Genomic DNA, 27,637 nt, shown 5'->3' with positions numbered 1-27,637 from the left:
GGCAGAGAGACAGAGAGAATAATATATATACAATAAACACACACACACACATATATATGTGTATATATATACACACACACAGCATATATACAATATATGCTATAAAATAGTCTGTTACTACTGATCTAGAATTAGAGTCATACTGTAAGTGCTTAAAAACATTCTTTTCTTGACCATCTCAATTGTGGCATCTTTAGGTAGAATTACATTTTTTAAAAAAATTTTTGTTTATTTTTATTTATTTATTTATTTATTTGAAAGTGACAAAGAAAGAGGTAGAGAGAGAGAGAGAATGGGCTCACCAGGGCCTCCAGCCCCTGCAAATGAACACCAGACGCGTGCGCCCCCTTGTGCATCTGGCTAACATGGGTTCTGGGGAATTGAGCCTTGAACCTGGGTCCTTATACTTCACAGGCAAGTGCTTAACCACTAAGCCATCTCTCCACCCTAGAATTACATTTTCTCAAATTTCAATAGAAAATAAAAATTGAATCTCCTAATTATTAGGATCAATCTGTCCAAAATGTTGAGGCATTATGAGAACTTGACGTCTTATAATGTAGTTGCTTGTTGAACTAAATCTGAATTTAAAATTTTTTGTTTAATTTTTTTTAGTTATATGATAGTGACACAGACAGAAAGAGGCAGATAGGGAGAGAAGAGAGAGAATGGGCGTGCCAGGGCTTCCAGCCACTGAAAACGAACTCCAGACGCGTGCACCCCCTTGTGCATCTGGCTAACGTGGGTCCTGGGGAATCGAGCCTCGAACCAGGGTCCTTAGGTTTCACAGGCAAGCGCTTAACTGCTAAGCCATCTCTCCAGCCCTAAATCTGAATTTTAGATCTGTTACAGAAATAGCTGGCCCCACTGAAAGGCTTGTTGAATGGAAGATGGTCATTTCTTGCTAAAAGTGTGTATTGGTATATTTTACAGAAACAGCAGAGTCATCCGTAATCAAGAAATTCTGATTCCTACTCACTTCTTCATTGTGCTGACCAGTTGCAAAAACACATCTCAGGTTCCCTCACAATGTACTGACTTAGATCCTTCCGCTTTCATCGTGCCTCACAGGCCTGATAACAGCGAGAGCTGTGTGGTAAGTAGCCTTCCTTAATCTGCCTCCCATGCAGAACTTATAAACACATGAAAAAGTATATTACACACACACACACACACACACACACACACACACACTACATCAGACATTCCTGTGTGAGAAATGACAACTCTTGAGTACATGCAGACTTTAAAATTACTTGATGGTGTTAGTGATCCTTCAAGATTACATATCTTTGTAGATCATCTTCACTTTTAAAGGCATTAAAAATCATGTCAGAATCAAAGTTCACGTGGCTTGGCTGCTAAATTATGTTTTGATTTGGGGTATGAATTTTCTCTGATTTCATAACTGGACTTCTAATTTCAAAATTGCCAGCATTATAGTAAATTAGTAGTGAGATGACACTTAACATATATTTCTTGGGCTGTAGAGATAGCTCAGCACTTAATGCACTTCCCTGCAAAGCCTAATGGCCCAAGCTCCATTCCCCAGGACCCGTGTAGAGCCAGATGCACAAGATGGTCCGTGTATCTGCAGCCCATTTGAAGTGGCTATGATAAATTTTCAGAAATACTTGCCCAGTCTTGTAGAACATATCTTATTACATTATTGCATCTCATCTTTCCAAGTGAAGTACAAAATAACAGAGCTTTTTTTTTTTTTGAGTTTAACTAGTTAGATACTAATAGGTGTGTAACACTACAAAATGTCAGCTTTATGGGCACTGCTGGATACAAACCAAGTTCCCTTCATCACTTGCCTTGGCTTGAGATGTTCATTTGCCATGAAATGTCATTAAATTGGTCAAAGTTTTGCTGATTTCTGGAGCTATAGTGACTGAAATGCCACCATAGTGATTTAAGTAGTTAAGGCATCACAGTGGTACACAGTCTTGGGACAGTGCCTTGTGCCAGCAGCCCTGAGAGGGATCCGGACCATTCCCCATCCTGCTGCACCGCTCTAAGCACGTGGCTTTGGTGCACATGTGCTAACAATGGCTTTCTGGACTTCATGCCTCAGCTCTTGCTACCAAAAAAAAAAAAAAAAAAAAAGAGAAAGGTAGCCTCACATTCATCACCAAAATGGTGTTGAATACTGTAGGTTAGGCCCCAAGTTCCTTTTGCAATTCCATCATTCCAAAAGTTATACTAATATTCTCTTTCTCTCTCTCTCTCTCTCTCTCTCTCTTTTTTTTTTTTTTAGGTAAGATTTCACTCTAGTCCAGGCTGACCTGAAATTCACTATGTAGTCTCAGGGTGACCTCGAACTCATGATGATCCTCCTACCTCTGCCTCCCAAGTGCTGTGACCAAAGGCGAGCACCACAATGCCTGGCTTATACTAATAGTCTTGACGAAACATTTATCAAATCCTATAAAGGTAGTATGCCTAGAAGATGCTACATACTGAACTTGAACCAGAGGAGGGTTATTTTAAGGAATACCGTACATCTGGATTCCCTCTGTTTTGTCTCTGTAGTGACTACTGGTTAATTAGATATTAGCCTGCGGGAATAGTTGGCTTCTATGCACTTTTATTTTTTTTGTTTGTTTTTTGAGATAGGTTCTCACCCTATCCCAGGCTGACCTAGAATTCACTATGTAATCTCAGGGTAGCCTTGAACTTACTGCGATACTCCTACCTCTGCCTCCCTAGTGCTGGGATTAAAGGTGTGTGCCACCATGCCCGGCTTCTATGCATGTTTTATGTTCCTATAAGGTGCTGCCCTTAGGGGCACAGTGAGCATTGTGGCAGAGTGGGAGACTGAGTATGAGTAAGAGATAGTGAGTCACTGGAGGCTAATTAGAAAATGGAAGTTGTTGGTCTGTTTTGTATTTGAAAAGTTTGCTTATCCTTTTCAACTAATAATGTTCCAAGAAAGCATGTATGTCTTCAAGCATAGTCATAACCCACCAACCAGTGAATACTTGGTCTACCTGACCTGCTTCCTTGACCATGGCAAGCAGAGAAAGCTTATCCCTGACCTGCAGATATATGATTTCCATCTTGTATCTGACTCAACTGCCATTTAGGTGTGTTTCCTAGACAATCTGCCTTCAATTCCTTTCATATTTGATATTATCTCTTACCAGAACTGGAATTTCATTTTACCACACTTCCCAACTCCATTTTTTATGAAGCCATATGCAGTACACATTCATACAGCACTAATATTTACATAATTCCGTTATATATACCCTTATAGTTGATCCATAAAATCACCCTAAAAGGAGAATATAAGTAAGAGAATCAGAATTCAGATGTTAAGTGATTTGCCTGATAAAATAGTCACAGAATCAGGATGTGAATCCACTTTTCTTCACATTAATTCCCATTTCCTTTCTACCACACCATGCAGTTTTAGTTTTAAAATGTTTTGATAAACCACACAGTTATGCCTTCCTGCACCTCTGCCATATGTGCCAACTGTTCCAAGTATATTTTTCTTCTCTCAAATTTGACGCATCTAATTAAACATGGGTTTATATATTAGAGATTAAGCTAAGGTGGATTATGCCTAACAAATCTTGTGACATCTACCATGTCAGAGCCAAAAGTTGTCCTAAGTGATTAGACTGGCAAGGTCGAGACCTGGTTGGGAAAGTGGACTGGGAACTCTCTGGTGACTTCTGTTCTCTGTTTTCCATCTTCAGCATGGGAAGCGAGACTCCTCATGGATTGAAGACTTGCTGATGCTGCACAGAGCACGGGTCACAGATGTTGAACACATCACTGGCCTTAGCTTCTATCAAGAAAGACAAGAGTCAGTTTCAGACATTTTAAAGTTGAAAACACATTTGCCAACCTTTAGCCAAGAAGACTGATTTTATTTTAAATTAAGAAAACCCACACCATGAGTCTTTTCTAGAGAATCTTATGTTTTATACAATCTTCTCTCCACCTATCTCATTTGGAAACTGCCAAGCAGAGTTCAAACTGAGAACCACCTGTGATACAGATGTTTCAGGGAAACTGTGGACTCGGCGCACTGGAGGGCGTTCCTGCAATGACTCGGATAGGTTTAATGTGTTCGACTCATGTGCATCATTTTCATTCTGGGAATAAAGACCCATCACACCCAAATATGCTCTTCAGTCTCTCTTAAAGGAGAGGTAGCTTGTGGACACGGTCAGGAGACCAGAAGTTGGAATCCTATCTTTGGTAATAAACCTTCCTGACATTGGTAAACACTGCTTTAAATAATATGATTGGAACACTCTATGTTACATTAGTATCTTGGAAAGGATGTAAGGGGCCAGGGAGATGGTTCAGTGGGTAATAAGTACATGAATGGATTCCTGGAACCCTTGTTAGATGCTGGATGAAGAGGCATGCTCCTGTAATCCCAGTGCTGAGATATGGACAGGAAATTCTTGGGGTTCACTGGCTAAGTAGTAGAGAATCACTAAGAGACCCTGTCTCAAAGAATAAGGTGGACAATGACCAGGGAAGACCCCCCTAACATTGACTTTTGAACCCTGTGCACATACATGCACCCACACCCATGTGAACATGCATGCATATCCACATGTACTCCACATGCATACGTACAGAAACAAAAGTAATTTAAAAGTGATTCTAGATTCCTTTTGACGTGGAGTTTCAATTTTTTTAATCTTAGTAAAACCTCTACACTACAGTTGTACAAGAAAAACAATTCCCAAGGCTGGGGAGATAGCTCAGTTGGTAAAGGGCAAGCCTGTGGCTCTGAGTTGATGTGAAAATGCCAAGTGTGATGGCATCTGCAGTCCCAGTGTGGGAGAGGCGAGAGCAGTGTCCCTGGGGCTCAGTAGCTAGCCAGTCTAGCAGAGCTGGGAACCTCCAAGCCAATGAGAGACCATGTCTCTAAAAAAAGGGGGGGGGGAGGAAGCATTTCTAAGGATGACACCTGAGGTTGTCCTCTGAGTTCTACGTGCACAAACACATGTGTATACACACAGTCATGAGTACGTGCATGTGCATACACTTACCACATGCTTCGGAAGAGAAACCAAAAATTTCTGTCTTGTTCAATGGCGATGAACAGAGGTTGAAAATATCCCCAAATGTGGTCTTACCTGGGTGAAACTTCAGGGAACTTGTCAGCATTTGCAAAGTGGCATTTTTTTTTTTTTTCATAGAGGTAATGCTTCCAACGAGAGGAATGTTTTCTTCTGTGAGCCAAAGAGACCCCAGCACAGCAGAAAATCTGTCCTGTGTCCAGCTGTTCATTTTGAACCTCCATAGATCTGAAAGGAACATATAAGTCACTCAGCATTGTCACTAAGGATGTGACAAATGACATAATGAACTTGAGTTCCCCACTGCATTAACTGAATTGCTCCAACCTGTGAACTTTCAAAGGCTATGCTACTTTAAGATCAACTGGGTTCACTTTAGGTATAATGTTAGTGCACCAAAGATTTTTATATGTCTTTCGTATGATAATCATTCCTTCTGCCTTCCACAGTCATCTGGATAATAAAATTTGTAGCAAAAAAAATATTTAATAAGAAAGTTTCACTGCTCTTTCCATTTTACAGCAAAAAATATTATTATATATTAATCATGCATAACAATGAGCTTAATTATGAAATTTTCATCCACATGTATAATATATTTTGTTTAGATTCATTGGTATTTGTTTCAACCTATAGTTTGACATACAAAGCCTCAGGACTTTGTGTTTATGTTTGTTGAGTCCATTTTTTCTCTCCATGTTCTGATAAAGTAATTTCTGTTGTTCTGTCTTAAAGTTCACTAATTTGTTTGTCACTGTCTAATCCCTTCTGTTATTCAGTCCACCTAATCGGTTATTGTATTTTTTTTTCCATTTCTAAAATAACCATTTGCGTTTTTCTCATCTTCTATTTGCTAAGAATTTTTATCTCTTTGCAGAGAGGTTTTAATTTTTTTTTTTAATTTTATGAGAGAGAGAGAGAGAGAGAGAGAAAAGGCACACCAGGGCCTCCAGCCACTGTGATCAAACTTCAGATGTGTGCGCCACCTTGTGCACATGTGCAGCCTTGTGTGCTTATGTCACCTTCTGTGGCTGGCTTACTTGGGACCTGGAGGTTCAAACATGGGTCCTTAGGTTTCATAGGCAACTGACTTAACTGTTAAGCCATCTCTCCAGCCCAGGGGAGTTTTACTTTTTCACTTGTTTCAATTGTGTTTGCAATTGCTTGTTGAGGCCTCTTTATGTTGGCTGCTATAGAATTCTCATCAGATAATTCCAACATCTGTGTCATCATAGTGTTTGATTGTGGGGTTTGTTTTTGGGCCAACATATTTTTCTGGTTTTTTGTATGTTTTTTATTGAAAACTGGATATTACAGATACTGTGCTCTAAGACTATGTGTCTTACTCAAACCTTCTGCTTTTGTTGATTTGTCTCTGATGTCATCCTAGCAGGGATGTGTAAGGCATATGGGCTCCACTAATACTGGAGTCCTCGGGGGGAAGGTTAATTAGCACCAGACAGGGATGAAATTCTCTATTCTATATTCCTTGATCCTAGCTGGCCAGGCAGCTAGACATTTCTTTACAGCCTGGCAAAGTCAGAGAACTGGGTTCCCCCTAGCCCTTGCTGATGAGGAGAAGGACCACAATTATTCTTGAGGTGCTTCCTTGGAGACTAATGCTTTTACTTGTGCCTTTTTATCTCCTTTCTGGCCTTTGGTTTGGGGTAGATCAGGCCTGTCTTCCGGGCCTTGGTTTGGATGTGCTTATTGCTGTCAGTGATTTGCTGTTGCTGCCCTGGCCAGCTCCACAGTTAAGAAGAGAGCGCAGGGAACAGAACCCAGCATTGTTCCTCGGGTCCTGAGGTTTCCCCTCTGCCTGCCTTCTTCCAATCATTCAGTCCTTCTGAGTTGATTTTTTTTTTTTTTGGTTTTTTATTAAATAGAAATTTATTATGGATACATCATATGTTGGTACCTTCATTTCCCTCTTCCCTGTCCCCACTCTACTGAGGGCCCTCTTTGGTGGAATTACAGGTATTCACCATGGAGTTGTAGGCTTTTGAGTTGAGAGAACAGCAGTCTGCCATGGTGGGGAAGGCAATGTCTCTGGATATTCCTTCCCACCATATGGTTCTTACATTCTTTTTGGCCCCTCTTCCACACACTTCCCTGAGCCTTGGTGGATGTGCGTTAATTCTACTTCAGTATCGAGTTCTTAGTAGCTTCTGAAGTCTGCTTTGGTACATTTTGAGTATCCTCAGTGTCTGTCTGCATCATCCTGGCCCAGGTTATCAGATTTGCCATGGAAGCAGAACCCTTGCTCATCTCGACATTTCCTCTGTGGCTTCACCTGGGCCCTGGCTGCTGTGTGAAGAGGGGTTCATCTCCTGTCAGGGAGTCAACTATATATTCTTGTCTTGTTGGTAGATTATGTTGTCCTCATCTGTTCAAAAATCTGTTTTTGTTTTTCAGAAAGCAGTAAGAACTGAGTTGGTTTTATACTCAATATCCACGCTGTATCTGCACTTAGCAGAAGGATGTATCTTTCGTCTTTTTAGAAACATCTTATTGGTTTTTGTATCCTCAAGATTCATGATCCACTCAGCCTAAAGCATCCTTGTAGAGCTTAATTAAGTGGATGGGTGCCCATTCCCTAGGCTAGTCCCCAAAGCTGCAAGAAGGAACAGGTTACAATCCTATGGAAGGAGGGACATCAGAAGTGGGTGGAAAATATTAGGTGATTCAGGGCAATATCAGCAGGGGCTCCCAGCCTTTGGGCTCAGACCTGAAGAGTGACCTGCAGCTCTCCAGAGGAGCAAGGCGAAGGAGAACTTTTCTGATATTCCTTGGATGGACACGCTCTGGCAACTTTTCATCTCCCACTGTGAGCAGCGTGTAGTATATATCTCTTTCTTTTTCCTTTCTTTCCTCTTTCCTTCTCCCTTTCTTTCTTTCTTTCTTTCTTTCTTTCTTTCTTTCTTTCTTTCTTTCTTTCTTTCTCTCTCTCTCTCTCTTTCTCTCTTTCTTTCTTTCTTTCTTTCTTTCTTTCTTTCTTTCTTTCTTTCTTTCTTTCTTTCTTTCTTTCTTTCTTTCTCTCTTTCTCCCTCCCTTACTTTCTTTTGCTTTGTTTAATAATCTATTCTTTGGAGGTAATAGACTGGCATTTGCTAGGCTGACTCTTTAAAGGAAAGACCAGGGTTTCTACTTCCACTTCATTTTTTTTCCCCTGTTGCTTTTGCATAGTATTTCTTCTTACCTTTTCATTTTGTGAAAGAGACCTCTCCTTTTATTACTTCATCAGTTTAAAGCATATTGCCAGTCTCTCAATGTGAATGGTAAACTCACACAACCACACAGGACCCCACAGACACCCCTCTGTATTCGTGAGGACTTGGTTCCACCCCTCCCACCAATTTTGGTATCAGAATCTACAGATGCTCAACCCTTACAAAGCGGGGTAGTGTTTGCATACACACCCTCCTGTATGTTTTAATCTCTAGATTACTTACATCTAATGCACTGTAAACACTGGGTTGTTAAACTGGATTATCTAGAGAATAATGACAAGAAAAGTGTACTATACAGTGTGGATGCATTCTTTTCCAAATACTTTTGATCTGTAGTGGGTTGAATCAATGTAGAATCTACAGATATAGAGGGATGGCTGGGCTGCCTATGGAGAAGTCTTTACCCTTCTCTTTCTAACAAAGGTTATTCTTTGCTATTAAGTACAAAATCTCCCTCCCCTGTTTTTGTTTGTTTTGAGGTAGGGTCTTGCTGTAGCCTAGGCTGACCTGAGTCCACTATGTGGTCTCAAGCTGGCCTCAAACTCCTGCTACCTCAGCCTTCCTCGCGCTGCAGTTAGAGGCAAGCACCCCTGTGCCCAGCTGAGCTGCCCCTTTAATCTTCAATTTCCCTTTATGTCTCCATGCTGTGGCTCAGCACTTCTTAAGTGAAGAAAGTAAATTCCAAGGAAGGTTTCCAGGTAGTCAGTTCATTCATGAATTGAGCTGAGAAAACAATGAGACAACATTTTAGAATTATTTCAAGAGCCAGAGAAAAGAGGACAAATCTCAGCGGGAGGCAACTGAATGCTCACAGCCCAGCAAGGCGGACATGCCGAGTTCAAAGATTGTCTAGACTGCCTGCGTGGGAGTGGAAGGGGCGGGTCAGGAAGACAAGACGGGATACGATAGAGACCACCCTGCCGCCCAGAGAGGTCTTGTCCCCTCGACTTGTTCCTGTTACCAACCACGGTGACTGTTCTATCCTTTGCCGGGGATGTGTGCTTATCCGTCACAGGAACTGGCACTTGAGCTTTGAAAAGGTCTACTGGTGACGCTTCAGGTTGAACCTGATGACAGGAGTACTTTGAAGGGAGCGTGACTGCACGAAGTAAAATTTTACCATAGCCACAGAACACAGAGCACTTTCCCAGGGTTTTTTGCCTAGTCTAAATATTGTAAGAGAGAAAAGAAATTTTCTACAAAATACAGGTGTTTCTAAGCTAAGAAATTCGGATTTCCAAATAAAACTCAAACGTATTGTATCTTGGCTGCTTTCCTGCGTGGCTGTGTGCAGAGCGCAAGTCGGGAGTGGAGATGGTGCGTCTCCCGGGACGGGACCCTCAGCCCAAGGCTTGTTGCCATGGCTGTATTGCTAGAAAGTGGAAGACAGTCCAAAGTTCATTTGGGCTCATTCAGCAAACATTGCAGATCTCTAACCTATGTTGTTCTTGGCAGGAACAACAGGACCCCTGAAAGTAAAAATTAGAAATGTCCCTGAGGCTGGGTGTGGTGACACACATTTTTAATCCCAGCACTCGAGAGACAGAAGTAGGGGGATCACGGTGAGGTCCAGGCAGGTCAGCCTGGGCTATAGTGAGACCCCACCTTGAAAAATAAATTGAATTATTGTTATGAAATAGCCAAACTAACACCACCTTGTTCTGATCTGGCCCTGACTCCATTATGTGACCAAATGGGCACTTTTCAGCCACTAACACCCTCAGAGCCATGTCCACATGGGCAGCCCGTTCATGACTTCCCATGACCCTGACCACAGCCCAGGAGCGCAAGATAACTCCAGGATGAAAATAACCAAAATGACTACACATGGATGATCAAAATCGCTGTTGTTCCAGGGTTATCCTAACCTTCATCAGACATTGATGTCATTATGGGTTTTCTTGGTTTTGTGGTTTTTCTTTCTTTTTAAATCCATTTATTTATTTGAGAGGGAGAGAGAGAGGGGGAGGCAGACAGATAAATGAGACAGAGAGAAAATGGGCATGCCAGGGCCTCCAGCCACTGCAAATGAACTCCAGATGCATGTGCTCCCTTGTACATCTGGCTTATGTGGGTTCTGGGGAATCGAACTTGGGTCCTTAGGCTTCACAGGCAAGTGCCTTAACTAGTAAGCCATTTATCTAGCCCTGTCTTTTGGTTTTTCGAAGTGTAGTATTTAGAATGGTCTGAAACCATTCTAAATGGGGGAAGCTTTCAGTTTGTAGTGTCTACAGAATCCTTCAGTGAGAAAACATTACGTTTATCCTTTCTATTGTAGGTAATGATTGAAGGAAAAAATATGGATGTTTACTAGAAAACATGTCCATTACCAGAATGCTCAATGCATGGAATATTTGTAGTTTGCTAGAAATGCAAGAATCAGTGTGGATGCCAAAAAATGAAACATAAAATTTAGCTAACCTTTCCTTTTGTAACATTTAATTAATTTATTTATTGAATATTTTATTTAGTCATTTGAGAGAGAGAGAAGGGGGAGAGAGAGAAAGAGAGAATGGGTGTGCCAGGGTCTCCAGCCACTGCAAATAAACTCCAGACCCATGTGCCACCTTATGCATCTGACTTTTATGTGGGTACTAAGGAATCAAACTAGGGGCCCTTGGCTTTGCAGGCAAGAGCCTTAGCCACTCTGCCATCTCTTCAGCCCTAATATATATATATATATATATATTTTTTTTTTTTTTAAAATTTATTTAGTGAGATAGAAAGTATGGGAGTGCCAGGGCCTGCTACCACGGGAAACAAATTCCAGACTTTGCACATTTGGTTTTAAATGGGTACTAGGGAATTGAATCCAGGCTGTCAGTCTTTATAAGCAAGCACCTTTAATCACTGTTAACCATTGAGCAATCTCTCCAGCCCGTGGGCTTTTCTCAGGTTGCTTCATGGAGCCTTTCTTTTCCTTTTTCTGAAAAAAAAAAAAAAAATTCAAGGGAGGAGGGGCAAACTCTCTCCAGGAGGCAGGATCATCTCTGCTCCATTCCATCTTATCTCCTTGCCCACACCTGTCCTCCACAGCCCCAGTGAACTGCCTAATAGTCCCTATTTCAACTTAGTCATCTACTTAAAGATAAAGATCTCAAACTTAGTGGTTCAGGCACTTGCCTACAAATACAAAGCGCACAGGTTCAATTCCCCAGGACCCATGTAAGCCAGATGCACAAGGTAGTATATGTGTCTGGAGCTCCTTTGCAGTGGCTAAAGGCCCTGGCACACCTATTCTTTCTCTCTCTCCCACTCTCAAATAAATAAATAAAAATACAAAAAAAAATTAAGAAAAGATCTCTGATTTATCCCCCCATGCTTTTAAGTTGAACTTCATATTTGAATATAAATTATCAATTTAGGGGTTTATGGTTTAAATTTTTTTATTTATTTAAGAAAGAGAAAGATTTTTTTTTTTCTATTTCCATGAAGAATGTCTTTGGAATTTTGATAGGGATTGCATTAAATGTGTAGATTGCTTTTGATAAAATTTCCATTTTCACAATATTGATTCTTCCAATCCAGGAGCAAGGGATGTTTTTCCACTTTCTTGTGTCTTCTGCAATTTCTCACTTGAGAGTTTTAAAGTTCTCATTGTAGTGATTATTTACTTCCTTGGCTAGGTTTATTCCAAGGTACCTTATTTTTTTGGATGCAATTGTGTATTTCTTCATGGAAATAGAAAAAACAATACAAAAATTAATTTGGAATCCCCAAAATCCTCGAATATCTAGAAAACTACTGAGCAGCAAAAATAAGGCTGGTGGTATCACCATACCTAATTTTAACCTATACTACAGAACCATAGTAACAAAAACAACATGGTACTGGCACAAAACCAGACATATGTATCAATGGAACAGAATAGAGGACCCAGATGTAAGTCCAGGTAGCTATAGCCACCTGATATTCAATAAAAATGCCAAAAATACTCATTGGAGAAAAGACAGCCTCTTCAGCAAATGGTGTTAGGAAAACTGTATATATATCTGTAGAAGGATGAAAATAGATTCTTCTCTCTCTCCGTGTGCAAGAATTAAGTCCAAATGGATTAAAGACCTAAACATCAGACCTGAAACTCTGAAACTGCTAGAGGAAAAAGTAGGGGAAACCCTTCAACATATTTGTCTTGGCAAAGACTTTCTGAATACAACCCCAATTGCTCAGGCAATAAAATCACAGATTAATCACTGGGACCTTATGATGTTACAAAGATTTTTGCACTGCAAAGGACACAGTGAAAAAAGCAAAGAGGCAACCTACAGAATGGGAAAAAAAAATCTTCACCAGCTATACATCTGATAGAGGATTAATATCTAGGATATACAAAGAACTCAAAAAGTTAAATAATAAGGAATCAAATAAGCCAATCAAAAAATGGGCTATGGAGCTAAATAGAGCATTCTCAAAGGAAGAAATACGAATGGCATATAAGCATCTAAAAAAATGTTCTACGTCACTAGTCATCAGGGAAATGCAGATTAAAACTACATTGAGATTCCATCTCACTCCTGCCAGATTGGCCACCATCATGAAAACAAATGATCATCAATGTTGGCGGGGATGTGGAGAAAGAGGAACCCTTCTACACTGCTGGTGGGAATGCAATCTGGTCCAGCCATTGTGGAAAACAGTGTGGAGGTTCCTAAAACAGCTAAAGGTTGATCTACCATATGACCCAGCTATAGCACTCCTAGGCATATATCCTAAGGACTCATCTCATTTCCTTAGAAGTATGTGCTCAACCATGTTTATTGCTGCTCAATTTATAATAGCTGGGAAATGGAACCAGCCTAGATGTTCCTCAACTGATGAGTGGGTAATGAAGATGTGGCACATTTATACAATGGAGTTCTACTCAGCAGCAAAGAAAAATGAAGTTATGAAATTTGCAGAAAAATGGATGGATCTGGAAAGGATTATACTAAGTGAGGTAACCCAGGCCCAGAAAGCCAAGTGCCACATGTTCTCCTTCATATGTGGATCCTAGCTACAGATGATTGGGCTTCTGTGTGAGAAGGAAAATACTTAGTAGCAGAGGCCAGTAAGTTAAAAAGGAGACATAAAGGGAAGAGAAAGGAAGGGAGGAGGGTACTTAATAGGTTGGTATTGTATATTTGTAAGTAGAATGATTGAGATGGGGAGGTAATATGATGGAGAATGGAATTTCAAGGGGGAAAGTGGGGGGGGGGGTAGGGTATTACCATGGGATATTTTTTATAATCATGGAAAATGTTAATAAAAATTGTGAAAAAATAAAAAAAAAGAGAGAAAGAAAGAGAGAGAGAGGGACAGAGAAAAAGAGATAGAGTGAGTATGGGTGTGCCACAGCTTCCTGCCACTGCAAACAAACTCCAGACACATGTGCCACTGTGTGCATCTGACTTTATGTGTGTACTGGGGAATCAAACCCAGGCCATTAGGCTTTGCAAGCAAGCACTTTTAATCACTGAGACATCTCTTCAGCCCTGGGTTTAGGTTGACTTAAAATACATTTCTAATTTAATTATAATTACAAATTCAGAACTCAGTCTACTTCAGCTTTCACATAGTAAATATTTAGTGAATTTCAAGTGCCAAACAATTTAGTGAATAATATAAGAAATAAGTTTTTAGTGACATTGTAACTTTACTCCATGTTGTCCAGATATTTTTCACTATAAAATATATTTATAGAGCTGGGTGTGGTTGTACACATCTATAATCCCAGCACTAGAGGGGCTGAGGATAAGGGATTGCAAGCTTGAGGCCAGCCTGGGCTATGTAGACAGATGCTGTTTGAAACAAAATTGGTTTTGGACATGGGTATGTAACAATGTACTGTGTGTGGCAGGATAACCTATGAACTGAAAGTTTGTCACTGAGCTCTGGAGAGATTGCTCAGTGGTTAGTGTGCATCCTGCATAAGCATGAGGGCCTTAGGACCTGAACCTTCCTCAGTTCAAATCTACAGAACCAAGGTACATAGTTGAGTATGGCCTCATGCCTTTGTAATGCCATCTCACATAGCGGAACAGAGCCCAGGCTTCACAAAAAGGAGCAAGCTCTGGTGTCGGTAAGAGAGTATGGCTCAAATAAGAACCAGGGGAAGAGCGATGGAATAGAGCACCTGACACTGGCTTTGGCCACCATAGGCAAGCACTACTTCTCATGGCCCCTGCAGGCAGGTGAGTGTATGGAGGGCCTCAAGGGCATATCACATGCCTATGCCATGTACACTACACACACACACCACATTACAAGCACCAAAAAAAGAAATAAAAATTAAATAAGTAAAAAGTTTGTCACTGGAAAGGATTGTAAATGAGACTGAAAAGTCTCAGTTTAATAAGTGAGTGTTTTTAGATTTTCACAGGTTTTACACTTTTCTGAACACACCTGTAATTTTGGAGTCATCATAGAAGGGAGTATCATGTACCTGGATGTGACCTCACTGTTTTGAAGAGCTGCTCTTGTGTGCTAAGGTGCAAAGAGAAACAAGGTAGTAAATCCATGGAGGTCCGTGAACTTGTTCTTAAGCTAGCGCTTTCATTTACTCTGTAGGCCACTGTAAGACATGATCCAGGTTAGATTTAACCAAGCCACTTTGGTGGGTTCCAAAGCTGTGCTCATTTCACGTCCCATGTTAGGCATTAAGGGTGAGCTGTGGTAGTGGCCAAGGTAGATGGAATTTCTGCCACTTTAGGGCTGACATATCAACAGTTTACTTTTAGGTCAAGGTCCCTCAGACCCTTTTAGACATGGGAGGGCAGACAACATGTGCCTTAAGGTGAATGCTTATTGCCAGGTTACAACACAGTTGCAGTTGCATAATGCAATTTAGTTGTGTCCCCATAGCTTGTTCAGTATTGATAGATGGCACTGTGTACTAGGAAATTGTATGCAGAACCTAGACACTAGATCCACATACATGTTTGCTAATGGCACTGTTTGCAACCATCAAAAGAAATAAAGTAATTTCCAGGTGATGTGATTATAAATACAAAAGCATCACCAGCTTCTCCGGGGGTGGGGGTTGGCTTCAAGGGATCTGGCATGATCTTTTCTAAAGAGAATGCCATCACCACAGACTTCATAAGGCAACTGGGAACTCCCACTAGAGACAGTTCCCAGCCTGGGGCCCTCTTCTGAGTGCAGAGACTGGATGCTCTGAGCTTATTCCCCATGACCAGAACTGGTAAGACTGTGGCTTGGGAATGTGAGGTTTTGTCCCACAGTAGTTGTGACTTTTGTATGTCACTTAGCTTATGTTTCTCCTATTGATGATGACTTTTCATATACTTACTATGATGTTGTCAAGGCCATCTGTTTAAGAACTGACATTCAATGTCCTTGGTTTCTAGCATTAGCCCTGGCATATAGGATTGTTCTATGCAAATATGGCAGGTGAATGAAAACCAGACATCCTACCAAAACATCCACTTGCAATAGCAGTAGTATTGCCTTGAAGGGTACAGAAATATAGCCATAATTACAAATGACAGATGGTAACTTAATGGAATATTGGTTGTTTTATGAGACACAGTCTTTTGTAGTCGAGGCTAACCACAAAGCTCCCTATGTAGCCAAGAATGACCTTGTATGCATAATCTTCCTTACATTTCATTGCTGAGGTGTCAGGTGTTTACCACTATGCCCAGCTTCAATGAGCTATTTTGAAAGCCATTCGTGTATAGGTAGCTTCCTGGTGTACAAGGCAGAATTTTGAAAAACAAAATGAGCATAAGAGGGCGTTGGAGGGCTATTCCCAATTGCTCAATGACTCCATCCTATGGAAAGTCTCAGTTTTGTAAACTGAAGAAAAAAGGAATATATTTTTCAGAGCTTTGACATCTCAAAGGGAAGCTGTCCACAGAGCTCCCGTGTTTCTCCAGCAAGATGCTGCTGTGAGAAACACTTGGTGCGGATGAACATGTGGGGACGTGTTTCTGTTTTTACATACTCTACAATTCCAGGCCCCATCTTCTGAGAGAAAAAGCAGATTAGGAAATAAACATATAGATGGCAATACCACACAGCATCTTCTGGAACAAAGAGACCCTCAGACAACTTGTAAATCTTTTACTAAAGAAAGATATTTTTCTGGGCTGGAGAGATGGCTTAGTGGTTAAGCGCTTGCCTATGAAGCCTAAGGACCCCGGTTCGAGGCTCGGTTCCCCAGGTCCCACGTTGGCCAGATGCACAAGGGGGCGCACACGTCTGGAGTTCACTTGCAGAGGATGGAAGCCCTGGCGTGCCCATTCTCATTCTCTCTCTCTCTCCCTCTCTCTCTCTCTGCCTCTTTGTCTGTCTGTCGCTCTCAAATAAATAAATAAAAATAAACCAAGAAAGATATTTTTCCACTACTTCCAGTCTTTGAAATTCAGGACAATAAAATAGACCATTGGCTAAAATTGCAGTGAACAAAAAAGTATTACAAGTCAGGAAAATCATCTCATCTACTAGGTATCTAATGGAAGAGTGAGGAAAATGAAACATGAATTTTCATATGTCCAATGGGTCATTAATATTGTGATACCAAAGACATTTCTGGAAGCAGATCAAATAGTGCTAATGATAATATTGCCTGCTATGCGTATCGCTGGGTGCCTATTTTGTTCAAAATGTTGACACTACATGGTTTACATATTTTCTCAACAGTTCTGTAATGTAAAATGTTGCTAATCACCCTGGCTAGGAATCAAGCAAAGATTTGAGCCTGGGTCCTGGGAAAGCTGAAATACTTAAATAGGATGACTTAATGCCTCTTTTAAAAATATTAATTTAATTGATTTACTTATTTGACAGAGAAAGAGGGAAAAAGAGTAAGAGAATGACCATGCTAGGGCCTCCAGCCACTGCAAATGAACTCCAGATGCCTGCACCCCCTGGTACATCTGGCTAACCTGAGTCCTGGGGAATCCAACCTGAGTCCTTTGGCTTTGCAGGCAAATTCCTTAACCGCTAAGCCATCCCTCCAGACCTTAATTCCTCTTTTTAATATTTTATTTTTATTTATGAGAGTGAAAGGGAGAGAGGGAGAGAATGAGAATGGGCATGTCAGGGCCTCCAGCCACTGCAAACAAACTTCAGATGCATGTGCCACCTTGTGCATCTGGTTTATGTGGTTTCTGGGGAATGGAGCCTGTGTCCTTAGGCTTTGCAGGCAAGCACATTAACTACTAAGACATCTCTCCACCCCTTAATGCCTCTTTTAAAAACACATCGAGGGCCTAGAGCAATGGCTCAGTCAGTAAAGTGCTTGCCACAAAAGCATGAGGACCTGAGTTCAGATCCCCCGCACACACGTAAATGCAAATGAACTCCAAATGCATGTGTCACCTTGTGCATCTGGCTTATGTGGGTAATGGAGCATCAAACCTGGGTCCTTAGGCTTTGCAGGCAAGCACCTTAACTGCTAAGTCATCTTTCCAGCCCCCCCAAACATATTTTGAAATCCTATTAACTAAACCATAAATGCAAATAGACTTTTTGTTTTTACCACACAAGGAAAGGTTAAAAGATGCAAATTCCCAGTGGTGTGAAGGAGGAAGATAGACTCCTGTCTTTGGTATTATGACACAAAATTGTCACATATCTGATAATAATTGAATAATTATATTCCAGAACTCTAAGAATTATTTATCAACTACATTTCAAATTTCAGTTATTTTGAGGAAAGCATTGTACAGTTTTACAAAATTACAATATAGTTATATAACAGTATACTCTCTTAACATTTGATGGTCATAGGGGCTGGGAAATGACTCAATGGGTTAGAGTGCTTAACTCTTAGAGAGCAAAACTTTGGGCTAAAAAAAGAAGCCATTTGCCTCAATGGTCTTCTAAATTCTAAATGATAAGGTTTCATTTGCCCTGAATTCAGTTCCTCAGCATCCATGTAAACAGCTAGGCATGGCCATGCATGCATGTAATTCTAGTCCTGTAGAAGGTAAGGACAGGAGAACCAGAGGCTTGCTGGTTAGCCAGTCTGACTAGAAAAGGCATCTGCAGGTTCAGTGAGACTTCATAGTGAGTTCAAGGCCAGCACAGACAATGTCCACATGGTAGAAGGTATTTAAGAACCCTCAACAGAGAGGAAGAAGAGAGTCAATCTACATTAGGAAAGAGATATCATTGCAGGCGTAGATGAGAAAAAGAAGAGGCAGGAAACAATCCGTCACTTCCAACAGAGCAAACCAGAAAATAGCTAACCTGAATAGGAAAGGAAAGAAATACCAAATCCAACCAACCAGATAAACAACCAACAAACCAGCAGGAACTAATAAACCTCTCTCAAGATTTATGAATAAGCATATGAAAACCTACTTCTTCCTTAGTGAGTAACATATCTCTTAAAAGAGAGAGTTTGAGCAGAAGTATCTTGTAGAGATGAATAATGTTGGGCCAAGAAATAATAGACTTTACTAGAAAAAATTTAGTGTGATGGGTGGAATACTTTGCAGAGAATTGCTCGCTAAAGTGGTTCCTGATGGCCCCAAAACGTTTCAGGTTATTGCCAAAGTTCTTGGTTTTCCACCAGGTCACAGAGAAATCGAGCTGGAGCTGAGCTGGAAGCCTCCTCCCTATTAACTAGCTGTCAGAGTGCTGCAAAGACCTATGCAACATACAGCCTTTGGGAGGAGAAAAGTCATCAATGGTCTAAACCAACAGTGGACCCTGCAAGCTTTATAGCTATCCAGGCAGGCCAAATGTACCAAGTGGTGCAATGGTGGCATGTCTTTTTCTGGGGAAAACCAGTTGCTCTCTCATTAGATTTGAGGCCTACTCCATGGGAAGGAATTCCTGCTTAGTACTACAAACCTACTAAAAGGCCTGTGGCGAAGGAGGTCATAGGCCCCAGCGGGGAAAGAACTATGGTTGTCTGGTTAAATGGTTATCTTTATGACCACCAAATGTACTGTAAACACTGATGTTTTTCCCATATATTAATGCTATGTTCTCACTTTTGGTTAGGGAAGCTTTTCTTTTCAGATGGTGGTGACCACTGGGGTGATCAGAACTCACCAAATATCTGGAGAGATGGCTTAACAGTTAAGGGGCTTACCTGTAAAGCCTAAGAACCTATGTTTGACTCTCCAGGTCCCGTGTAAGCCAGATGCACAACGTGACACAAGCGTGCAAGGTTGCACATGTGCACAAGGTGGTACATAACTCTGGAGTTCGACTACAGTGGCTGGAGGCCCCAAAATGGTAATTTTTCCTCTTTCTCTCTCTCTTACTCTTGTTCTCATTCTCTTGCATAATAAAAGAGGCCAGTCTGTTGGGCTTGCCTCACAAACAAACAAACCAAAAAACTCACCAGAGTGGTGAGAAGAAGTGATAGTGGAGTGTTCAGCATTAAGTGAGACATCATTATCACACTCTCTATTGCTCAGGGACCACTGGGGAAGGAGTGGCAGAAATAACATAAGAGCCAAAGGACAGAGAGGACTGCAAAATACCTGCACTGCAGGAGGGGAATGATGGCATCAAAATATAAGAAAGTATAGTTAGAAAGAAGAAGGGATTCAGTGGAGGGAGAGTTTGGAGGAGGGAAATGGGAATGTTAGGAGGAGATCATGATATTTATGTATTTCCTATATTTATAGATGTCAGAAAAAAGGTTAAAAAAATTAGCAACATTTCAAATAAACAACTGAGTGATATAACTGAAGGTCTTAGAAAGAATGAGCTAAACCAAAAAGTAGTCAATAAAAAGAAATAATAAAGATCATGACAGAGACTAAAGAAATAAAACATAGAAGAACAATGAAAACAATTAATGAGTTGAGGGCTGGAGAGATGGCTTGGGGGTTAAGGTGCTTGCTTGCCTGGAAGCTGTATGGATCCAGGTTCGATTCCCCAGTGCCCATGTAAGCTAAAAGCACACGGTGGTGCATGTGTCTGGTATTCATTTGCAGTGGCTGGAGGACCTGATGTGCCTATTCTTTCTCTCTCTACCTCTTTCTAATAAATAAATAAAAATTTAAAAAACATATTTTAAAAGTTTGTTCTCTGAAAAAAATGAACAAGATTGACACACTTTGTTTTGAGACAAGTCCAATATACTGACCTTTTTATGTGAGAGCAATAGTGACAGAGAAAGAGAGGGAGAAAGAGAGAGAGAGAATTGGTGCTCCAGGGCCTCAAGCCACTGCAATTAAGCTCCAGACACATGCAGCACCTCATACGCATGTGCCACCTTGCACGTTTGTATCACTGTGGATCTGGCTTTCATGGGACCTGGATAGTCAAACATTAGTCCTTAGGCTTTGCAAGCAAGCACCTTAAATGCTACACCATCTTTCCAGCCCCGCTTTTTTTTTTTTTTTTTTTTTTGAGGTAGGCTCTCACTCTAGCCCAGACTGATTTGGAATTCACCATGTAGTCTCAGGATAGCCTTACACTCAACTCCATCATCCTATCTTTGCTTCTTGAGTGCTGAGATTAAAGGCATGTGTCAACACACCTAGCCAATATCGACACCCTTTTAACAGAGCTGATAAAAAGAGACAGAAAATAAAAATTAATGAGTAGATAAAAAAGGGAAAATGGGTGCCAATGAAATGCGGAAGGTCATTAGGCAATTTTTAAAAATTATTTATTTATTTAGTTGAGAGCAACAGAAAGAAAGACAGATAGAGGGAGAGAGAAAGAGAATGGGCACGCCAGGGCTTCCAGCCTTTACAAACGAACTCCAGATGCGTGTGCCCCCTTGTGCATCTGGCTAACGTGGGACCTGGGGAACCGAACCTCGAACCGGGGTCCTTAGGCTTCACAGGCAAGTGCTTAACCACTAAGCCATCTCTCCAGCCTTAGGCAATTGTTTTGAAAACACATGAGATAAAAGAGTTAAATGAAAAACTTGAAAATGTATATAAATTAAACACCAAAAAAACCTGCCAATGACCAAACAGAATAATAAACAATAATATGGTTCACAGAAGAAGGCTCACAAATGGCCAGTAAGTACTCTAAAATATGTCCAACATGTTTAGCCACAGGAAATGAAGGAAATGAAAATAAAATCTACTTTAAGAAGTTCTTTGCCCACTCATATGGTTATCATCAAGAAAACTGACAACAAATGCAGGAAAGAGTTCAGGAAAGAGGACATGTTATTCACTGATGGTGAAAATGCAATGTAGGAAAGCAATTATGGAATAAGTATGGAGAAAACGTGAAAGACTAGAAATGGCAGCTGGAGAGATAGCTCAGCACTTGTTTGCAAAGCTTGCCAGCCTGAGTTCAATTGTTTAGCCACACACAAAAAGCTGGATGGACATTCATGTGAAACAGTAAGAGGTTTTGTCACCTGCATAAGCACACACACACACACACACACACACACACACACACACACAGAGAGAGAGAGAGAGAGAAAGAAAGAGGGAAAGAGAGAGGGGGGAGAGAGAATTTTTAATTAGTAATAGCATTCCCATTTAACCCTGCCCTATGCCACTCCTGCCAAACACCCTAAGGACTCCACACTCCACTTCAGAGCTACTTGCACGTGCATGTTTATTGCTGCTCTGTTTACAATAGCTTTGAATTGGAATGAGGCTAGATGCCCATCCACAGAATGCATAATGAAAATGTGGAATTCCATCCAGCAGTACTGAAAAAATAATATTTGTAGGAGAAAAGGTTGGAAATGAAAGGAATTATTTTAGTTGAAGTGTTCCAAACTCAGAAAGACCAAAGCCACAAGTTCTTTCTGACATGTGGGTCACAGTGTGTAATATTTGTAAGCATGTGTATATGGGGGGGCAAGTGTAAATTATGAGGGTAGAATTGTAAGAGTGGCAGACAGGCTCATGTTGCTGGGATGAACCTCCACACCAAACACAGTATATGGGAGGAAGAAGGGATTTTTTTGAAGCTTGCTAATGCAGGAGAAGTTCCATAATGGCAGAAGAAGTTGCCTTCTTTCACAGGACCAAGCAGACAGAGAGAAAAAGCCAAAGGCCAAAGCAACCACACCAGCACAGGCGAGCACACTTCAGGAACTCCAGGCAGAGCTCAAGCACTTTGAATATCATTAGACTGGAATTCCAAATCCACCCCCACACCTTAAGGCTGGACCCTAGGATCCTCCCAGTGACTCCTCCTCCAGCCAGGTGGCTGGAGATCTAAATATTTTAATAAAGCTTTAATACTAAAAAAAAACTGCAATAAACTCGTGTATCTATTGGGGGCATCCATTCAAAACTACCACATTCTGCCCCTGGCTCCCAATAGATTCATAACTACCTCACCTTGTAAATTGTATTCAGTCCAAATTCAAAGGTCTTGGCAGTCTTTACCAACTTAAGATAGTTCTAAAGTCCCAAGTGTCATCTGAGATTTAAAATAGTCTTGTAGTTGTGAGTCCTGTAAAATCAAAACAAGTTATATGCTTTCAACATTGGGGAATTGAACCTAGGGTGTTAGGATTTACAGGCCAGCACCTTAACCACTGAGCAATATTTCCAGCCCTCTTCCTCAATTTCTTTCTCCTGGGTTTTGGGCTTTTCTTATTAGAGGTCATTCATTTCCTTGGTTAGGGATATTCTGAGGTATTTAATTTTTTTCTGGCTACTGAGAAAAGGATTCTTCCCTGAGTTATTTCACTTCTCCATGTTTGTCATTGGCATATGAGAAGGCTGTATATGGTGTGTTTCTTTTCTACCATACACTTTGTTGAAAATGTTTGTCAGTTCCTGCAGTTTTCTGATAGAGGATTTTAGTCTCTTAAATACAGATTCGTATCATCTGCAAACAAGGATCTTCTCAGTAAAACACTTGCTACCAAATTCAAGAACATTATCAAAACTACCATCCAGCTCATATAGTCTTTATTTCAGAGATGCCAGGATGACCAAAATATGTAAATCAATAAATGCAATGCATCATTTGAATACACTCAAGAATCACATGATCATGTCAACAGATGCATCAAAGGCCACCAACAAACTATAACATTCCTTTGCAATAAACACATTGGAGAGACATGGGATGGAGAGAACATTTCTCAACATAATAAAGCCTGTGCATAACTCACTAATGCAGCTGATGTTTTTTCTGGAACTCCAGGTGTCCACATAGTATTGTTCTACTGAAACCACAATCTCAGCCATATATATATATTTTTAATGGAACCTATTGACCTGTAGAGGCCAAGAAGCAGGCTCCTCACAGCCTAATCTGAACATTTCCTGTCTCTGACCTACTCCAACTTTTGTCCCAGACTGGAGCATTTCATGACCTCTAGTATATGCAAAGATCACTTTTCCTAATGTTTATTTTCAGAATTTAGGACTGTGATAATATGCTTCCTGTTCTGTGGCTGGGGATGCACAATGCCCTAGGTTGTATTTAATTTGAAAGTGTCCTGTCATGGCCTTTGCCACCCAAACTGCTCAAATCTGGCTGATTTTAGAGCTCTCTGAATTTCCAAAAGAAATTCATTTCATAGACATTTACAGGAAGGAGCTCTTGAACCTTCCCCGTGTTGCCAAACTGTTAGCCACTTTTTCTCCTCCTGCTGATGAACAGAATGTCACTGCTGTAGAGGGACAGTGTGATGTGCAGGTCACTGTCCTTAATATTCATGTCTCCTTGGACTCTATTGTTACATGCAGCTGTAGTTAACCTACATCTGAGGTAAAACTGTGATTGTGCTTTGTTGAAACTTCTATGTAAATGCAACCATTTCCTTTCTTTCTTTCTTTTAGGATAGAAAGGCACCATCACACACACACACACACACACACACACACACACACTCATTCATCCAATGTCACACAACTCATCACTATCTATAGTAAGTACCTTTTCAAAAATATTTCTTTTAGGCTGGAGAGATGGCTTAGTGGTTAAGCGCTTGCCTGTGAAGCCTACGGACTCCAGTTCGAGGCTCGATTCTCCAGGACCCACACTAGCCAGATGCACAAGGTTCATGTGTCTGGAGTTCGTTTGCAGTGGCTGGAAGCCCTGAAGCGCCCATTCTCTCTCTCTCTCTCTCTCTCTCTCTCTCTCTCTCTCTGCCTCTTTCTGTCTCTGTCACTCTCAATTAAATAAATAAAAATGAACAAAAATTTAAAAAAATATTTAAGTAGATTGATTTGAATGTTTGTATGTAATCTGGAACAACCACCTCTTTCTGTACCTTACTTCCCAAATTACATTTTGTCTGAGATTTCTGTCTAACCTCCACGTGGGGTTGCTGGCTTCCTTCTTGTCTTCTGGGTGTTGTCCTGCACTATAGCTCTTCCGCCCAGGCTGGCGCAAGGACTTCCCCTCTCAAGAACATTCAGCTCGGGCAGACAGAGTGCTGGTGACCACCCAGCATACAATCAACCCATGGTTATTAAGCATCTAAAGTGGAAATTCACTCTCTGCCCCCATCACCGCTATTAGATTGGCAAGTCCACTGCATTTTTTTCTTCTGGGCGGGGGCGGGGCGGGGGCGGGGGCGGGGGGGGGGCGGGAGGGGGACATGTGTGTATAAGACACAAAAAGACAACAGTAATCGCAACTTCACAAACCGGAACAATGTAGATTTGCTGAACTTTACAAAATAATTGTTATGGTATTGAATCCATGGAAGTCATCTCCTTCCCCTTCTCCCTGCTTTCAAAAGGAGTTCTTGTTGGTCTTTATATTACTAATGATCCGTAAGTTCTTAGAGACTTTTTGTATCGCTCACGTGTGGAGTTATTATTAGGGTGCATCAGTTCACTCAGTTATGTTATTTGATGTAGATTTGATGTTATTTTTGTACAGCCCACTGCCTACATCGTTGACACAACCTTGCTGGCCATCAGGCCGTGGAAGGCAGTGGTTAAACCGTTTTGCAGGGCTCTAGTGCGTACTGGCATGCCTTTGTGGGACATGCCGGTGTAAGGGTGCCACCTCACCCTCCTCTTTTTTTTTTTTTTAATTTTTATTTATTTATTTATTTGAGAGTGACAGACACAGAGAGAAGGACAGATTGAGGGAGAGAGAGAGAATGGGCGCGCCAGGGCTTCCAGCCTCTGCAAACGAACTCCAGACGCGTGCGCCCCCTTGTGCATCTGGCTAACGTGGGACCTGGGGAACCGAGCCTCGAACCGGGGTCCTTAGGCTTCACAGGCAAGCGTTTAACCGCTAAGCCATCTCTCCAGCCCGCCCTCCTCTTTCTATGGTTTCTTTGGGAAGAGGCCAGAGGAGAGATGGGAAAGGGAACAGGGGGAGCAGGATCTACTTGCATCGGGCTGGGGCATTGCTGATGGTTGGGGGGGTTCAGGAGCAAAGGGTAAGGTTGAGGGGGGGTGGGGAGGTGGGAAATGGGAGGCGGCACAGAACTGGCACCATGGTTAGGAACAGACAGGATGGGGGGCACAGCAAGGAGAACTGGGGTGGGCAGCGTGGAAATGGAGAAGGACAGAAAAGGAGCAGGAGAGAGGACAGGCCCGGCAGATCGAGGGGCAATGAACGCTGCCTTGTACCACACCCTCTTCTTTTTCCTCATTGCCCTTAATTTCACCCTCCTCATCTCCCTAGGGCGGGCTTGATTGTGCTTCCCAGGCAAGGTCAGCAGGTACCGCCTGAGGTCCAAACAGGGCAGCTTGGGCCGCACCGGCAGCGCCCCTCGGCCCCAGAGCAGCTGCAGCGGCAGCGGGGGAGGCAGCGCTGTTGCGGGGGGACTGGCCTTTCTCTTGAGGGTTCTCCGAAGAGCGTCTCTGGGCTCAGCACACCTCGCTCGAGCTCCTCCACGACGCTCTGGACTTTCCGTGTCCTTCCCCGGCCCACGAGAAACTGCACAGCCTGCCTGTGGAGCCGGCTGAGGCGCCGCCCTGGCCACTGCCTCGTGGACTGCAGGGCGGGCTGGCGCTGGGTCAGGACGTTGCAGGGCATGAGCAGCAGAATGCCCAGGAGTCTGGCAACTCCAGTGGGGCTGTGCCCAGCGCACCCTCTAACAGAAGCAGGTTCTTCCTTGGCCATCTGTGGTTTGCATGTCACCAAGGCCAGATGAGCCACTTTTCTTCCCATCTGGGACACCTGATTCTTGTACCTTCTCCTCCTCCACTTTCCCTGCCTCCTTTAGTTCAGTTTTATCCTCATCTTCCTCATCCTTTTCTTCTGCCCGCACTACTTCTTCTTCCCGTCCCCCTCCACCTCTCTTCTCCCTTCCTTTTCTGTATCCCCCCTGGCCCTTGCCTCTGTGTTCTTTTGACGAGGGCTTGGGCAATGTCCCGCTGTCATGGGCTCCTCAGCCCTTTGTCCCAGGCACACTGTCAGGGAAGGTGGCCCAGTGTCCTTTCGCCCAGGAGGAGGGATGCTCACTGTTCTGTGGAGCGAGGACGTGTCAGAGCTGCTAGTGGTTTACTCAGGCTTTGACCCTGGGTTCCCTGCCTCTTAGGGGCCTTGTCCAGGATGGTGTGCGGAAGTGTAGGATGGAAATCAGGCCTGGTCCCTGGCATCTTGACCCTGGCAGGAGTACCTGGGCTATGTTTGCCAAGCAGGGTGGGCTCACGAGCTTAGAGGGGAATGATCTAGCTTGTCCCTGGCAGGACTACCTGGGCTATGTTTGCAAGGCAGAGCCGGCCGACCATCCAGGGGCCTTAGAGGGGGTCAATCCAGCGAGGGCTGGTGGCAGGGTGGATGGCCACGCCACCTCAGAAAGCCAGCCATACTAAATAATCTTGCAGTTACGTAAAGATCCGCAGGAGTGAGTCTCAGGAGAGCTCACGCCAGGCCTCTGTAGCTTGTGGCTCCAGAGAAGCAATGAGGCTCATGAGGGTCTCTTGGAATTTATGACAGGTTGGCCTTTGTGATGTCCTGTTGGAACTTTTGATGAATAGAGCGCTCCTGGGGTAAGGGATAGAGCAGAAAGTGGGTGATGAGCACACAGGAGGTGGGGGAGGGGTAAAACAGGAAGTGGGTGATGAGCACCCAGGAGGTGGGGCAAAAGATAAGGGGGTAACCACCCCTGAGCAAGGGAGAAAGAAGCCCATTGTACTTTAGAGCTCCTTGACTTTCAGATGTTCCTGGGCATGTTGGAAATAGAAGGTCAACTGTGTAGAGGGTGGGGATCCCAATCATGCCCAATAGAGCTCCTGGTCCTGGCCAGGGCACAGCATGCTGAAAGCCCAGGGCCCAGGCAACTCGGCCCTCCAAGTCTGTGCAGTCTTTGCAGCAGGCCACCTTCTCAGTGACCACCCTAACGGCACTGGCTACCCTGTATTTTCCGGTGTCCAAGAGAAGTCATGGGTCCTTGTGGGGGACCAGATGCTGCTGTCCAACATCTCTTCCTGACAGACTTGTTCTGTTCACGTCTTTTTAGATGTTTGGTAAAAGTATTACTTTGAAGGTTTGGGGATGTAGGTGAGGTGGTAC

The 27,637-nt window shown here is 42.4% G+C and overlaps 1 protein-coding gene across 1 annotated transcript in view; it reads left to right on the top strand.

The window, feature by feature from the left end:
- Positions 1–4,248, top strand: part of Enpp1 (ectonucleotide pyrophosphatase/phosphodiesterase 1) — a 77,879-nt gene extending 73,631 nt beyond the window's left edge. Inside the window, exons 24-25 of the mRNA XM_012951436.2 lie at positions 934–1,096; positions 3,714–4,248. Of these exons, the coding sequence (XP_012806890.2) occupies positions 934–1,096; positions 3,714–3,884 (334 nt within the window). The 3' untranslated portion in view covers positions 3,885–4,248. The remainder of the gene's footprint in view (positions 1–933; positions 1,097–3,713) is intronic.
- Positions 4,249–27,637: the final 23,389 nt, after the last annotated feature.

This window comes from Jaculus jaculus, chromosome 9 (genome assembly GCF_020740685.1).
Source record: "Jaculus jaculus isolate mJacJac1 chromosome 9, mJacJac1.mat.Y.cur, whole genome shotgun sequence".
In the NCBI taxonomy this organism is placed as follows: Eukaryota; Metazoa; Chordata; class Mammalia; order Rodentia; family Dipodidae; genus Jaculus; species Jaculus jaculus.
Note: the sequence above shows the minus strand (reverse complement) of the source record. Positions and strands in the feature narration are given on the sequence as shown.